Raw genomic sequence first — 14,756 nt, 5'->3', positions numbered from 1 at the left:
TGTACCAAGGTTGGATATTTTCAGCTATTCGTTTCCACCTTTATGTCTTGAAGATAATTGTTAAATTGATAAATAGTATTCTCCCCAATTAAATTTATTTTTTTGTCTCTTTCATGACTCAGTTTCTGTGGCCATTTTGGTGCATGAGCTTTATGGCAGGGCTGTCTGCAGAAGTAATTTATTCTAAATTAATATTACAGAATGTTTGCTTTTAGTCAAGTTATACTCAGAACATGGTGTTTAGGAACTGACTTAGCCAGCAGTGCCAAGTGATAAAACCTGGTGTGAGTTATCTGAACCAAGGAGTGTGATTTAAGTTTTGTACTCAAAACACTTTAGATCTTAAGATTCACTTCAAGAAGTATTTGTGGGAGTTGCTTGGTAAAAGTCTTCTGGTGTGACAAAAGATTAAGCAACTGTCAAACTCTTCCAAAAATAAAGCAAGAATTAATTCACCATGTTACACTCCACCGCAAACTATGGCACTCATCCTTCGAAAGGATGCATAGTCTATTGAAAGCCCAGTTGAAATCTCCGTAACTTTTACATGCCTGCCAGCCTGCTTCCCAGCCTTCTAGTAATTGAAATCCTGCACCTTGTGTGTGTGTTTATGAAGTTCCAGCTTATATTGATGATCTGTGAACACCAAAGACAGACTTTTGCAGAAATATTTCATCTTTTAAAGAGATTTAGTTAACAGGTGTCCTGGCTTTGCTTTCCTTCCTTGAGGGTCTGTGATTTTAACTTGACTTGTGCAATATGGTAGACTGTCATGAGTTAATCCTGTATGTTGCAATACTACAGTTGTAGCCTGCAAAATTCTGACCTTTGTCACTGCCAAAAGAATATGAGCTACACGAAAAAAGGCTTGGAATGAATTTAAAAGATCATTAAGGTTCACCTTAACTGTACATAACAAGAAATAATTGGAAATACTAAACAAAATTTTAGATGTTGATGAACTCCCTGTTTAATTAGACTATATGCTCTGTGAGGTAGGTGTTGTAAACCGAATAAAAGATTCCAAGGCTAGGTGAAGATGCTTTTAATTTTAACAAGAAATGCTAGCATTTAGTTACTATTCTCTGGGTTATCAATTACTAATGTGCCTGCCCAGCAAAAACTCTCAGATAGAAGAAAATGTACCTTTTTTCTTTTGATCCAGGGAAATTGGTTGTGGATTGTTTTAGTTCCTGGGTGAAAATGCAGCTTTTAGTCTATAAAGAAATGGTTTATAGCAGTGACCTCCAAATGTGAATTGAAACAGCTTACTCGTTTTCTTGCTAAATCCAAGCACACAGATTTAACTTATCAAAAAATACAGCACAAACTTAATTCCAATGGCTTGAAAATCTCTCATCTGGAAATGTAATCTTTTTTCCTTTTTTTTCCCCTGTCTCCTCAGTACTAGAAAAAAAAAGAACTGAGTAGGTGGAGAGTAATTTCCAGAGTTCAACAAAACTAAATGGAAGCCAGATGAAGATTTTTTGGTTTAAAAAGAAAAAATTATTATTTCATACTCCAGAAACCATGCTTCTGTTCTTCCAATAAGTGTTTCTTTTTGCATCTAGCAGTACTAGTGGTTGGTGTTGGTAGAGATCTTTTAATTTTAAATGTAGTTGCTACTGCTTTACTGAGCTTCCAGACTGGCAGTACTGGAACTGCTGTCACAGTGGTGCTGAGAACAAATTCAAAAAAACAAAACGAGAATGGACACAAAAACCAAACCAGAGATTTTTCTGTGCAGAAAAGCAGCTGTATTGCTGAGCTGCTTCTGGGGTAGAAATCCAGGAATGGAATAGCTGGGGGGCCCTTTTGCCTACTTGGTTGAGAAATGTACCAAAAAAAAACTTGGCCCATAAACCTGAGTGAGAAAGAATAGTGCAGGTGTCTTTTCTGCAGAGGTGCTGAGGAAGGGAAGAGGTAAAATGTTGCATTTACAAAGTGCTACTTGGCTCTTCTGAACAAGATGCCTGGTTTCTGGAGCTATTTGTTTTTTTGATAGAGGAGCCATGTCAGTCCAAAGCAGAATGCAAATTGTTCTACAGGATTTATAGCTTGGCCATTACTTACAGTGCTTTCAATGGTCCTTGTGTCCAGCTCATTTCTTCCTTCATAAAGAATGCACTGTTTTAAGAGTGCTTCTGTCTGAAGCTTGGATTTTCTCAACAATTTAAAAAAGCAAAAGAAAGGAGGAGGTGCCATTCCTAGCAGTCAACCCACAGGCCACATCTGGCTCTGTCTTCTGTTTGGCACTCAGCCTGCGCCAAAGGGATTGCAAACCCAACGCCTCCATCAGCTACCCGCTCATATTTGAGAAACTAACTGCGTTGTCTTGGGATAAGGATTTTTTTGTTGTTCTGTTTCCTGTGCAAAGATGGTGTGGGAGATGTTTTTTAAACTCCTGTATAATAATTTCCTCTTTTTAGACCTTCCAGCCTGGCAATGATTCTGTGTGTTTTCATGCACATGTGGGCAATCTCTGTCACCTCCAGCCCTTGTCCCTTCCCCACCCCCTCTTCCATGTCTGTGTGTATATATCCATAAGCTTTGCTAAAATGGAGCTGAAAAGGTATTCTGTTTTGTGCAAACAAAAGAAGGGGGCAACCAGAAAGACTTTAAAGAAACTTGAGTTTATTCAGTAAGAACAGGTACAATATGTGATGGCACTGTGTTTGCACTTACGTAATATTTGGTTTATTGCCTGTATGATCAAGTTGGTACACAAGTAATTGCAGACAGACTGAATTTAGTTAGGACCAGATCACAACTCTTTTGCTTCAGAGGAAAATCAACCACATTTTCAACAATGGTCAGTGTGAGTAAAAGGTGGTTTGTGAATGACAGTGGTGTCGGGGGGGGGGGGGGGTGTGATGTAGTTGCATTTGTAACTGAAGACACTAAAGGAAGAAGGGAGCAGATCCGTGGTTGTTTAGCAAATGTAATATCTGCCAGTTTAAAGTGTGTGGAAAACTAGATTTTCATTTTAGCACCACAAGGGAATTTCATTCTGAACTCTTGGTGATTAATAGTTATTTTTATTGTACATATTCCCTTGCTATATATTATACTTTGGAATCATGCAATTACTGTAATTGCATTTGAATTATTTACAGTCATTATAAATAATTGCACTAATGTAATATCAAGTAGAGAATAAACACCCAAGGGCGACACGCGAAATCAAGAACCCTGATACTATGAGCATGAAGAAGAGTTTAGTTCAGCAGAGAAGTAATTGGGGAAGGGGAGAGCAAGCCTTTTGAAGTTACTTACATGCTGTAGTATCTTAATTGCTAATGGCTTGTCCTATCACCACTTGTCCTGTCACCGTCACGGACAAGTAGGGACGCAATTCTCTGTCTGGTTATACTCTTGGGTAACTGAAGCATGGAGTAGCTCTGTGTGGTGTGGTCTCAGGTGAGGTACTTAATGTCTTTAGTGGAGACAGCATACTTTGGATAGGTCTCCAGAGTTTCCATTACAAATACAAGCCATTTTTTTAAAGGAAGGTTATAACATGAGTCTCTCCATCCATTATAATTTAAAGATGTAAAAGTTCCATTATGCAGTCAGGTTCCTTTTGATCATTAGTTGGTTCTTTATATATAATTTTTTACTGGTAGTTCTTCCCTTCATTTTCCCCACATATTTCATCAAAAAAGCTGGGGGGAAAAATTGATGGATAAATTGCATATTGGCTTAATGAACTTGGACTTTTGTCTGCCATTCAACTGAGAATACATGTATTAAAGAAGGGTATAGGATTCCAGTATTCTCTATTCTGGAAGTGTACTGTTAGCTGAAAGCTAGGCATATGGGCCTTGTGCTGAAAGAGACTTACTGGAGTCATTTAAGAACCTTGATCTATATAATGCTGAGGTAGTGTGTTGAGGAAGTCCAGGGGAAAAAAATTAAAATACCTTAACACTTGATTTTGTGACTTAAAAAGTCTATAATAGTACTTTAAAAAAGTAAGGAGGAATGAGGACAGATTTAAGTTACTAGAAATAGAAGAATTGGCCTGGACTGATTGCTGGTTGCAATTTTTTCACTGGTATTTGCAAACAAGCTCCTTGTGTACTGAGAAGTCTTGCCCTTGATTGTTGACCTCTGCTCCCTGGTGCCAAAAGCAGCATGCGTTCTTGGCTGGGATGAAGCTATGGGTCTGAAAGTTCTGTGTTGCTACATTGGTTTGGTTTGTTTCTCAGGATGCCCAACTTGAGCAGGCTGTGCACCCCTTGCCCCCCTAGTCTCTACCTTTCTCTGAGGATGATTCGTAAACAGTTCATGACAACACTGTGAGCCAGTTTGGGGACAGCTTCTTGAAATGACGTTATGTAGAGAGGGATGGATTTTGCAAAGGTGGGAAGAAGTGCCAAGACTGGTGAAAAGCAGAAGTAGGAATGGGGAGATTAATAAAGGAAAGATGAAAGATGTCCAAGAGAATTTTACAGTCTCAAGACAATGCTAAGACCAGCTCTAGATTCCTTTTGGTATTGTGCTAACAACTCATGTTGGCTGTGTATGTCAATGTGGATATGATTTAGACACACTCGGCAGAGTGGAAGATCAGTGTGGAAGTGCAGTGCCTCCTGCACTGCTTCCTGATGGGACAGCTCATCTCCCGTCTCATCACACAGTTAGCTGAATAAGTGGCAAAGCTGTAGCAATGAATACTTTCCCAGTCACTACTGATGAGAGCGTTCATGGCATTCACTTTTCCTCATGAGAAAGCCCATGGTGGGTGGATGACTTGGGGAACAGAAAGCATCTCTTGCATGCCAAGGCAAAGAGTTTGTGTCTTCTGAGCCTCTGCATGAACTGGAAGCAGCTTCTGTTACATGTAGTCTGAATGCTACACATCCATGGAAACTACAGCTTTGGTGAGAAGAATGCTTCTTCCCCTCTCGTGCTCTTTTCCACTGGCAGCTGTGCTCTTTCATTGCTGTTCTCACCAGCGTACAACAGATACGCTTATGTCTTCAGGTGTGCTATGGTGAGGATACCCACTGGTACTTAAAGTACATTGTGTCTCTTTTCACTGGATGTGATCCTGAAACAAGATAACGCTTCAACGTGCAGAGACCTAAATGATCTTTTGAACCAGGAGTGTTCTTCAGTCTCATGACCAATGATGTATCAACTAATCCTGAATTATCGCCTTGGTAGTATATTTGAGTTGCAGCTGTCTTTCTTGTTTTTTCTGCTTTGTTTGCCATTGTTTTGTTCAGTAAGCTCTTGTACATTTAAGTACTTTCAGTGCTGAAGAGGTGGGGGTTTTGTTCTATTTTACACATTTAAAAAAATGCGTGAAAACAGCATGTAGAGGAGGTTGTTTTGGCTTTTTCTGCCTAAAATTATCTTGGAACTCTCATTATTGGAGAGAATTCTCAGAGCTCTTTTTGATTTGCTTTTTCAGTGACCATATTAAATACTGCAGTATTTTTTTATCTCTCTAACAAATGACTGAGTTAAAATCCTGTTTAGGAATATCTGTCCTTGATATGCATGTACGTGAATGTGAAGTATGTGTTTGCAGAATGGATATCATCCTGCTGCTTTAGATAGATAGTGGCAACCTCAGATGGATTGGCTATTTTTAATAGGCTTTTTTATGTCTGTGAATATTATGTGTAATTCCCCAGCGTTATGAGTGATGTATAGTTTGAGAATAAGATAATAATGTAAGATTTACCTGACTGCAAATATAACTATGTTTACCTGAGTTTACAATTAAAGCCGTGTTTGTAAAATAGGACATGATGCGTCAGATGTCAGATGCTTTCAGATTAGTTCATTCTCATGGGCAAAAGTTTTCGTTTTATTCTCTTGGCTGGAACATGTGAGAATTGTGTAATTTCTTACAAGACGCTTTTTACATAATCCAAACCCTAACATTTTGCCATCATGTATTTGTGTGTTGGTAAGGGCTTCTTGGTCGCATTTGGCTTTAGTCCTGCTTTTTTATTTTAAACACCTGTTGTTAGTTTAATATCACAGAAATAGAAACTGAAACTGAAAACTAACAGCCCCTCTTCAAGTAGAATATCAGAGTTGAAAGGTGTAAAGACAGTAAACTTAAAAAGCATTTCTGACTACAATTAGTGAAGTGGGGCAGTTCAATTGACTTTGGAAGAGCAGCAGGCAGCACTATAGAGCCATGTTTGAGAGTAGGAGATACAGTGCAGTAATTTACTTTGAGCTCACAACTGCTTTTTTTTGTGAGGATGTTTTCAAGGCTGCTGTTTCTTAAAAGATAATGGCAATATCACAGTATAGAGGGAGCTAGCTCTAAGAAAGGCATCACATGCCATATTGACTCCACCTGGGTGAGCAGGCATGGCTTAGGCAACCCAGCATAGAATATTTTTAGTGGGGTTTTCTCATCAGGCTTATCATGATGAGGTCGAGATTGACATATTAATGCAGTGTGTATGCTGCAGATTGGAAAGGCTAGACTTCATAATTTTTGCAATGTATTTGGTCAGTTGGAGTTATGAGTAGATTACTGCCTGTGTGATATCTACAATAGACTTTGGATTTTCATAACTTTAATAAAGGAGAAACATTAAAAAAATTTAGTTTGCTTGCAGAAAGTAAGTAGTAGTTGGGTCGTCTTCGATACTATTTTTCTCTGGGATGTTACTCATATAATGGTCATAATTCTTTTACTTTGATCTCAGGAAGGCTTAAGAACATGAAAGGTAAACTTGTAGGTCATCTGCCATTGTCAAAAAATTTGATTGTATTTACCAATCTTTGTAATTAGTTTTGTAAAATCAGGCTAATACTTTGAGAAAATGTTATGCCAGAGACATACATAATCATCAAAGCTTCTCGGTGACTATGATATGATATTCTTCAGAGAGCACATATTTCATTGATACTATTCCACCTCTGACAGTTTATTTTATTCTGGAAGCAATTTCATGGTAAGGGAGAGGGAGGAGAGTGTTCGTTAGTATTGGGTAATCCATTTATTAATGAAACATGAAGTGTACAGGCTCATAGAATCACTTTGATCTTAGAAGCTTTGTTGGTTTTGTTGTAAAGTGTTCTTTATCTGGAGAGACTGGCATCACCAAAAATAGTCATTAAAGGAAGATCCAGGACTTTTAAAATTCCTAACTACACAGTTATTCTTCTCTTACTACTGACACTACTGCAGGGCATCTGTAAATATGTAGAACAAACCTGGACTTGTCATTTAAAATTGTAGGTGGTATCTTTGGGTGTGAGAGGTGGGAGGAATGGCTGATTTCAGATTGCTCATTAAACAGTACTTTTGGTGATAGGCCAGACTATTTTAAAAATAAAAATAATGAGAAAACAACTTTCAGCATGTATGTGACAGTATTTTTTTAAAACGTTAATGCTGAATTATAGTAGGGCATATTTTTTTCTTAAGCACTTCAGAAATAAAAGAAATAAAATTCCTGTCAGATATGAAGTAGTTGGAGTTCTGTCTTCGTTGACTGAGGCAGCCCTTTAAGTAGCCATCTCAGTGTTTTGCATGGCAAAACCAAGGCAGAAATGTGTGCTTAGTATATACTTTAACAGTAATTAACTTGTGTTGCACTCTTGTGTATTAAGTACAAAATTACGTATATCAAATGTCTCCTTATTCCAGGAAAAACATTGGTGATAGATGCACCCGATGGACACAAAGCTCACTTCTCTCAACAGACCATGCTTAACAAAGGACTTAGCAAGTCTATGGGATTTCTGTCCATTAGAGGAACACAAGGCGAGGATGAGTTTTTCCAGGGCATTTCTGCAGATTACAGCTCAGGACAAGATGATGTTTTCTGTCCTCATAGATGTAAAACCAGTGAGTTTGAAAATAAAGGTCATCTTCATACAGATGTCATTCCCAAGCGGAAAGTATGGGCTTCCTCCACAGATTTGCTTTGCACAACTGAGAAAGCAGCCGAGAAGGACCATGCTGGAGGGTCTCATGGGCACAACCATCAGTGTGAAGCATTTACAGTACGGACCTCTACTACTACCAGAAACAAGGAAGCAAGATACTCTGATGGGAGCATAGCACTGGATGTCTTCGGACCACACAAACTGGACCAAACACGCCATGTGCCCGAGACCTCAACTTCTGCAGCAATATCAAGTGCCTTTGACAGGATAAGAGAGAGGCAGAAGAAGTTGCAGCTTCTGAGGGAAGCTATGAATGTAGAAGGTTAGTGAAGCTTTTTGATTTTCTGAGTATTCCGTTCATTAAACAGATTTCTCTTTATCATAAATTTGAGTTCTTTTGTAGCAGCTCTTGAAACTGCTAAGGTCTTTGCTTCGTCATCTTTTCGTAGGTGAAGTGAAAGCATTAGAACATCTGTTGCCAATGAAGATAAATGTGCGTGTCCAGATTGCTTACCCAGTGAAAATAGTTGATCTCTGAAAGTCAACCAGTATCAAGTTCATCAGTTTCAAATTAGTAAAAGGAAAAAAAAACCTGGTAATAGCCAATTGTGAAGTTGAATTCAAGGATTTTCCTTGAAGGAAAATCCTCATCTCCAGCTATTAGAGATGGATTTATAGACCAGAGGAAAGGGAGAATTTCACCTCTAGATCTCTCAGTTTTTGCACTGTATAATTCTGGATGATGCAGTTAAACCCTTAAATGTGAAATGTTTTTTGGACTCATGTCAAGGTCTTTTACCTTAGTGGGAATACTTGACAACAAGTTCCATCAGTTAATTTAAAGAATGCTGGGGGCGGGGAGGTGGGGGGGTGGGCAGGGATGTCTTTTTATTTGTTCTCTGGAAACTTATAAAATGGTCTTTATGCAGAACTCTACAAAGGGAACTACATATTTTGTTTGCTTTGAAAATATGACATGATTTTTCAGGGGCTGTAAATTCGGGACCGTTGGGTAGAAACTGAGAGTAGAGTTGAATCCTGCTTGTGACGGTCCAGAAGGCATAACTTAGTCATCTAAGATACACAGTAGAAGAGCTGTATGTATACAGCTAGCTCAGTCACTTGGGCACATTCAAAATCCATACAGTTGAAAATTTGTAGTTCCCTGTCTGTTGTCTGACAGAAATAACCATGTTTAAAAAACAAAACAAAACAAACAACTTTTGTCTCTGTTTCCTCCAATGAGGTGTAAACACCTTCTTATTAAGGAGAGATTATAAAGACTTTTATCAGGGTTGAATTTCTAAAAATGCCTGTTCATGCCCCTTGTGGCCATCTCAGGAGGCACTTATATAGCAGTTAGCATGGGAAGACAATTCTTTCTCTCCTATGCGTGTGAGCATTGCGCTCCAGAAAGGAGTGTTATTGAAGTGGCATAGGCAGTTTAAAAAACTACTGTCACTTCTGTACAAGTTGTACAGACAAGACAGCTGGAGCTTTTTTGTGCTATCAAGTTAGCATCTTCCAATGAGAGTCACATTATAATGTGAAGGAATGAACACAGACAGAGGTAGTACTGTGAAGATACTGTTGTTTATCTCAATAGAAGTTCACCATTTGTTGTTATCTACTGAGATGTCTGATGAGGTACAGGGAAGGTTGGTTGCTTTTTGGTTTAAGAGCCTAAAATTGAAGGGGACAATCTCAAGTGTATGAGTCAACTTGTATTTTTGGAGATAGGCAGCTGACAAAGTTTAAGAGGAGGCCACTCCCTGCATTGGGAAACCTTGTTGTTCAGGAGTGCAGGTTTGTGTTGCAAAACACAGTATCAAAAGTTTGGCCAAACCCATTGATGAGCAAGTTTATCATTCTCATTCAAACAGACTGGGAGACAGCAGAAAACATAACGTGCCCATGTCTTGCAAACTGAGGTAGTTCAGATGCGTGAAACTACTCAATTTATAAAGGGAATGGGTGAAAGTGCAGTCAAAGTAAACCAGGAACTAGGGCTTGATAGTCACAGGAGCTGAGTGACAAATCTATATAGGGAAGATTGAGGCAATAGCTAATGATTCACTGCCCATCCTTCTGAATTCACAGTCATTACTTGCTAGAAAAAAATGACGATACTTTCTCAACAGATAGGTAGGTTGCAATGTTCTTGTTTTCTGAGCTTTCTACTTTCAACAGAGGAAGGAAGTATGTTTCACTCTTGAATTGGTTATGAGTCTGTGCTCTGCTGTTTTATTTTAGGGTCTCAATTTTTTTATGTCAGTTAACTACTTAAAGAAAAGGTTTGGGCCAAAACCTAGTTGTGAATGTGAACTTTTAATGAGAGCCAGTTTAAAGGAGTATTTTAGTAAGATGGATGGGGGATGCTTTTTCACATAGGAGTTAGTTGCTGTTGTGTTTTACAGGGCTTGAGAAGCCTGACTGAAAGTATTCTATTCCACCGTAATGAGCTGATTCACAACAGCCTTAACATGTAAAGTCTGCTGGTCTACTAAGACGTCTTTCCTTTTTCCTTTTCCTTCTTTTTTTCCATATGTTTTACTATTCCTTGTCTCACATCTTTTTTACAACAGATTGAATCCTTTTAGATCTTTCATAAAAAGTGTCTACTTCTAGTTTCATCTGTCAAAGAAATGAAAATTGCGGTCTGTAAGGGGGTTTTTGTGCATTACTATTGTATGTAATTTTCAAGCACTTAGTGGGTAGACAGGTACTTCCAAATGTCAGGCATTATCAAGTATGTATGGAATTGCTCTTCTGACATAAACCCAGCCTAGCTGAGAGAGATGAGCAACTGTGTGGAAAGCTGTGGTAAAATATGTCACCCATCTTGATAAAGGTAGCAGTGGCAATTTCTTGGGCAGCACTTAGTGCAAGGCTATCTTACTGCCTACAGCTGGTAGTCACATAGCAGATAGGTGGGCAACAACTAGAAATGGAGTGGGAATTCCACAGACAATGACAGCAACTGCTACTCTTTCCCTATGTGGGACGTATCTCTCTCAAAGGAGAGGCATTGAAAGGAAAAATGAAGAAAGATAATAAAGTATTTGAAAGCTTGTGTAGTCAGGAATAAGGGTTCCGCTCAACTTGAGGGTGAGGAATGGGCAAGGAGTCATGGGAATGGGGTTGGACATTTGGTACAGTAGAAAGGACACAATCAGCCTTCTCTTTGGCAGGTTTGGGGATATTTTCAATGTGGTTGAGTCCAGGTCTAGGTTACAGTTAAGTCTGCATAAATTGTAGTAAGCCTCTGCTTTCAGTCGTATGTTGTTTTTCAGTTTTTGAATTGTGAAGTGGTATTGGACTCTCTGGGTTAAACTTGGCCAGATAAAACTTCTTAAGGAACTTGTGTGATATGAGGGTTATTTCTTCTTTAACTTACTTTGGGTTAAGCTGGCAAACTTTTGTTATTCATAAAACGTTAAAGACTGACTGTCTTGGAAAAAGAAAATGTTCTCATGCACAGGCTCTGGTATGCCAAGCTTCCACTCAGAACAGATTTTTACAATCCAAATTATAAACTCATGAAAAGTAGAGTTTATCGTGGAAGGAATGGCAGAGCTTTAATTACAGATGTGCTGTAATGGAATAGTTTGCAGTGATCTGCAGACTGTCTAAACTGCACTATAATCTACAGTCAGAACATCTCAGACTTAGACTCACAAACCTTCCAAAGACAGTTTTATCGGAAGTGCCTTGCTCCTGAACTTGCTGTTTTATATGTTATTCTGCTGTACGGTCTCAAGGTTGAGGTTGTTTATCTCTAGTATACAAAAGATGATGGTTTATGTTTAAGTGCTTAGCCAGATGGGGTGGAAAGGGAAGGGAAAGAGGCTGCTATTTGACTTCGGGTGTAGCCAATTCTGAGCACTAGGAACAGACTCCAAAAATACATGTTAATCTTGCCAGGAGATGGAAGAGTAAGTTCTGCATCTCTGTTGTTCATTCTTGGTTTTGTTATGTAGGTTTTGTGAGCTTTAGACAGAACTGTTTAGAGTTGTGAAATTGTTGGGTGTTAATCCCAAGCAGTTTATCTCTACCAGGAGAACAGATTTTAGTTCTGTTGTTCTTTTGAAACTTGGAAATTGTTGCCTGGTACCAACAGATAGTGTCCTATTTCAGAGAGAAAATAATATTCTACCTTTTACATTTTGCAAGCCTGCATTGCTGCTCAAGAGTATGAAAGCATCATCTGTTCTCCCTTGCTCCCAGCTTTCTTTGCCTTCTCACCCACAAAACTGATTGTATCTTGTGAGAGTTATGAAGTGTAAACACACTTCAGTTTTCAAATCTCAGGCCTACCTTCAAATGGCACAATAGTAAGGCTCAGGGCTGTGAGACGGTAGCCGTGTATGAATCTCTCCCTTATATTTGCTTAGGCAGCTTCCCCCCAGCTTGTTTCAAGTGTGTGCGTAATTCCAAGTGAACTGGTTTATGTGTTACTTGAGTGAATGTGCATCCCTTTTTTATATGCAGTTTTGCTTATTTATGTTGTAAAGGAGATGCACAAGGGAACAAGGTGTAAAGATTGCCTACGCGCTGGCGGAACACAGGACCAGTTAGGAGAGTAACTGTGGGTTAAATAGCAGACAGGGAGGAAAAAGGGGAGGATACCAAAAAAGCTGATCTTGCTGAAGCTTTGGAATGCTGAATCCAGGGGTGGGCGAATGGGGGTGGTTTGGGAATGTTCTCAAGCCTTTGTTAAATGTTTTTGCAGTTGGGAACGATGTGAATCCCAGAGCCTCAAGTTGTGTTTATCCCTCTCTCATTTTACCTTTTGATTTTTCTACCTGAAAAGCCAGATGATTAAGTCCTCTTTTTCTTGTCCACTTATTGCTCTCTGCTTCATACAGTCAGCAGAAGAGGCACAATTATTCTGTGTTTCTAGAGATGGGTCTCTGCCTCCTAAGTCTTCTGTGTCTTTATCTAACAAAACAATGTTTTCATTAGCTACCTTGAATACTCATCTGGACCCCAGTTATAAAACTTCCATATTATGACTGCATGTGTTTTAGGCGGGGAGTTACACTTAGGGATACTCTAAATGTCTGGATTTTAAAAGCTCTCTTAGTTTGAAGCTGCATTTTTGAATAAGAGAAAATTTCTGCAGGTAATCAGGCAGCTGTAAATTTATCCCAGCAAATGAAGCCCCAGAGATTTGAATTTGGGAGCTTCTACAGAAGTAGGTTAAATGGGAGGTTGGATTTAGGGCAAAAGAGGAATAGCTGCTTTACAAACTTACCTCTAAATTCAATGAAGTGTGCATACTTTCTTTTTCTCTCTGTATGTACTCAGTTCATGTGTAGGCTAAGCAGAGGAAATGCGAGTCATCCACAATGGTGTATCAGTTTGCATGTGAAGGCAAATTAAGGATCAGTTTACACATGTCATGATCATTGTACTGCAGTATGATTTAAATTCAGTGGTGGCAAAATGTATTCTCATGTGCTTGGTATGTCCGGTAAGGATAAGGTTCAGGTAGAACAATGTTGAGAAATCGTAGTAATGAAGCTGAAGGGTAGGATAATGGACTGATACTATTTTAGATGGAAAACTTTCAGTTGTTGATTTTACTGAGACTACAAAAGTTGGCTTTTCAAGGAAAAAGAAATAAATGTTTGTGGGATTTCTGTAAAGTACAAGTACTCTGGCATCAACCATTATTATTTTGTTCTGAATTACACAGCTTAACATAAGGTAGTAAAACAGCTCTTACAATTCCATAATTGCACAGCAAAGTGGCATCTGCTTTATCGAGCTTTCAGCAGCTCACACAGTCTGGGATTATCAATTTTTAGTCAACACGTTATATTCTCAGTTGGATAAAACATTTAAATTAAAACAAATTAACAACTTCAGTGGCCACACTTTCAGTATGTTTCTGTGTCTGTTTACGTACCTTATCCTAGACCGCATGATCCAGAACCGGAAAAGAAGGGTGTCTTTCTAAGTGCAAGATACTGAGTTCTTACCAGACCCTGGAGCTGTTATTTTTAATCTTGCTGTTTTCCTTTCCAGCCTACCCCTAAAGATGTGCGTTTTCTGCAGTTTTACAAGGCTCCGTTTCTTCCTGTCACTCAAAGCCTGTTAAACTCCTATGCATCAGATGGCCCTTAGGCTCTCTAGGGAGTTGCCTGGGTGGTTGGTGCATTGAGCTGCCTGCACAATACAGCTTTTTCGTTTAGAATTAGAATTTTGTTTGGAAATCTTGCAAGTTGAAATGAGCCTGCTTCCATGGAAGGCTGAATGGATTTATTTCCCTTGTGCAGTTGTTGGATATGAATCCTTACCAGGGATTTATTCTAATTCTCTACATTCTTCCTGTTAAGCCTAGGCTGCCTTGCATAAGATAATTCAAGTTTTCTTAGATGGAAAGAGGAAGAGTAAATATGATTCTAACCTATTAGTTAAATTGTGAAAGAAGCAAGTCCCAGCCTTTCCTAAAGGACAGTTAATTTGTTTTAAATGGTATTACAGTAACACTCCGATGTAATAGAGACACCCACCAATAAACCTCAAGGAGCAAACAAGAGCTCCCTCCCTGTCAGGAAACTGCCTGTTTACCTCTGCTGCCTTCTCTGTCCTTTTCCTTCTCTGTACAGCCAGTAATAATTCTGTAATAATGTGTATTTGAAAACCTGTGTAAGTTATATGTGTTTCTCTGATTTCTGTGGTTTTCTGATTTCTGTGGAAGTTGGCTGAGATGAGGCTTTCTGTAAATTACTTGTCTGGGCTTGCATGTCTTGCCTTGTACAAATAGTGTGTTTTGTTATTTTATGCTGTCTTAAGTGCCTGTAAAGTTGTGCTCTGCTGGCTTTGATAGGGAGTTTGAAAAAGCACTACTGCAGCACTAAGCAGCACAAACA

General features: G+C 38.9%; 1 protein-coding gene across 1 annotated transcript in view; it reads left to right on the top strand.

Annotated features, from left to right (window-relative positions):
* Positions 1-14,756, top strand: part of PTPN13 (protein tyrosine phosphatase non-receptor type 13) — a gene marked incomplete at its 5' end in the record, with an annotated part of 102,225 nt that overhangs the window by 28,771 nt on the left and 58,698 nt on the right. Inside the window, one exon of the mRNA XM_081999543.1 lies at positions 7,634-8,197. Coding sequence (XP_081855669.1) covers positions 7,634-8,197 — 564 coding nt within the window. The remainder of the gene's footprint in view (positions 1-7,633; positions 8,198-14,756) is intronic.

Source organism: Phaethon aethereus, assembly GCF_964289735.1.
Source record: "Phaethon aethereus genome assembly, chromosome: 4".
In the NCBI taxonomy this organism is placed as follows: Eukaryota; Metazoa; Chordata; class Aves; order Phaethontiformes; family Phaethontidae; genus Phaethon; species Phaethon aethereus.
The sequence above is the reverse complement of the archived record's forward strand: the minus strand, read 5'-3'. Positions and strand labels throughout refer to the sequence as shown.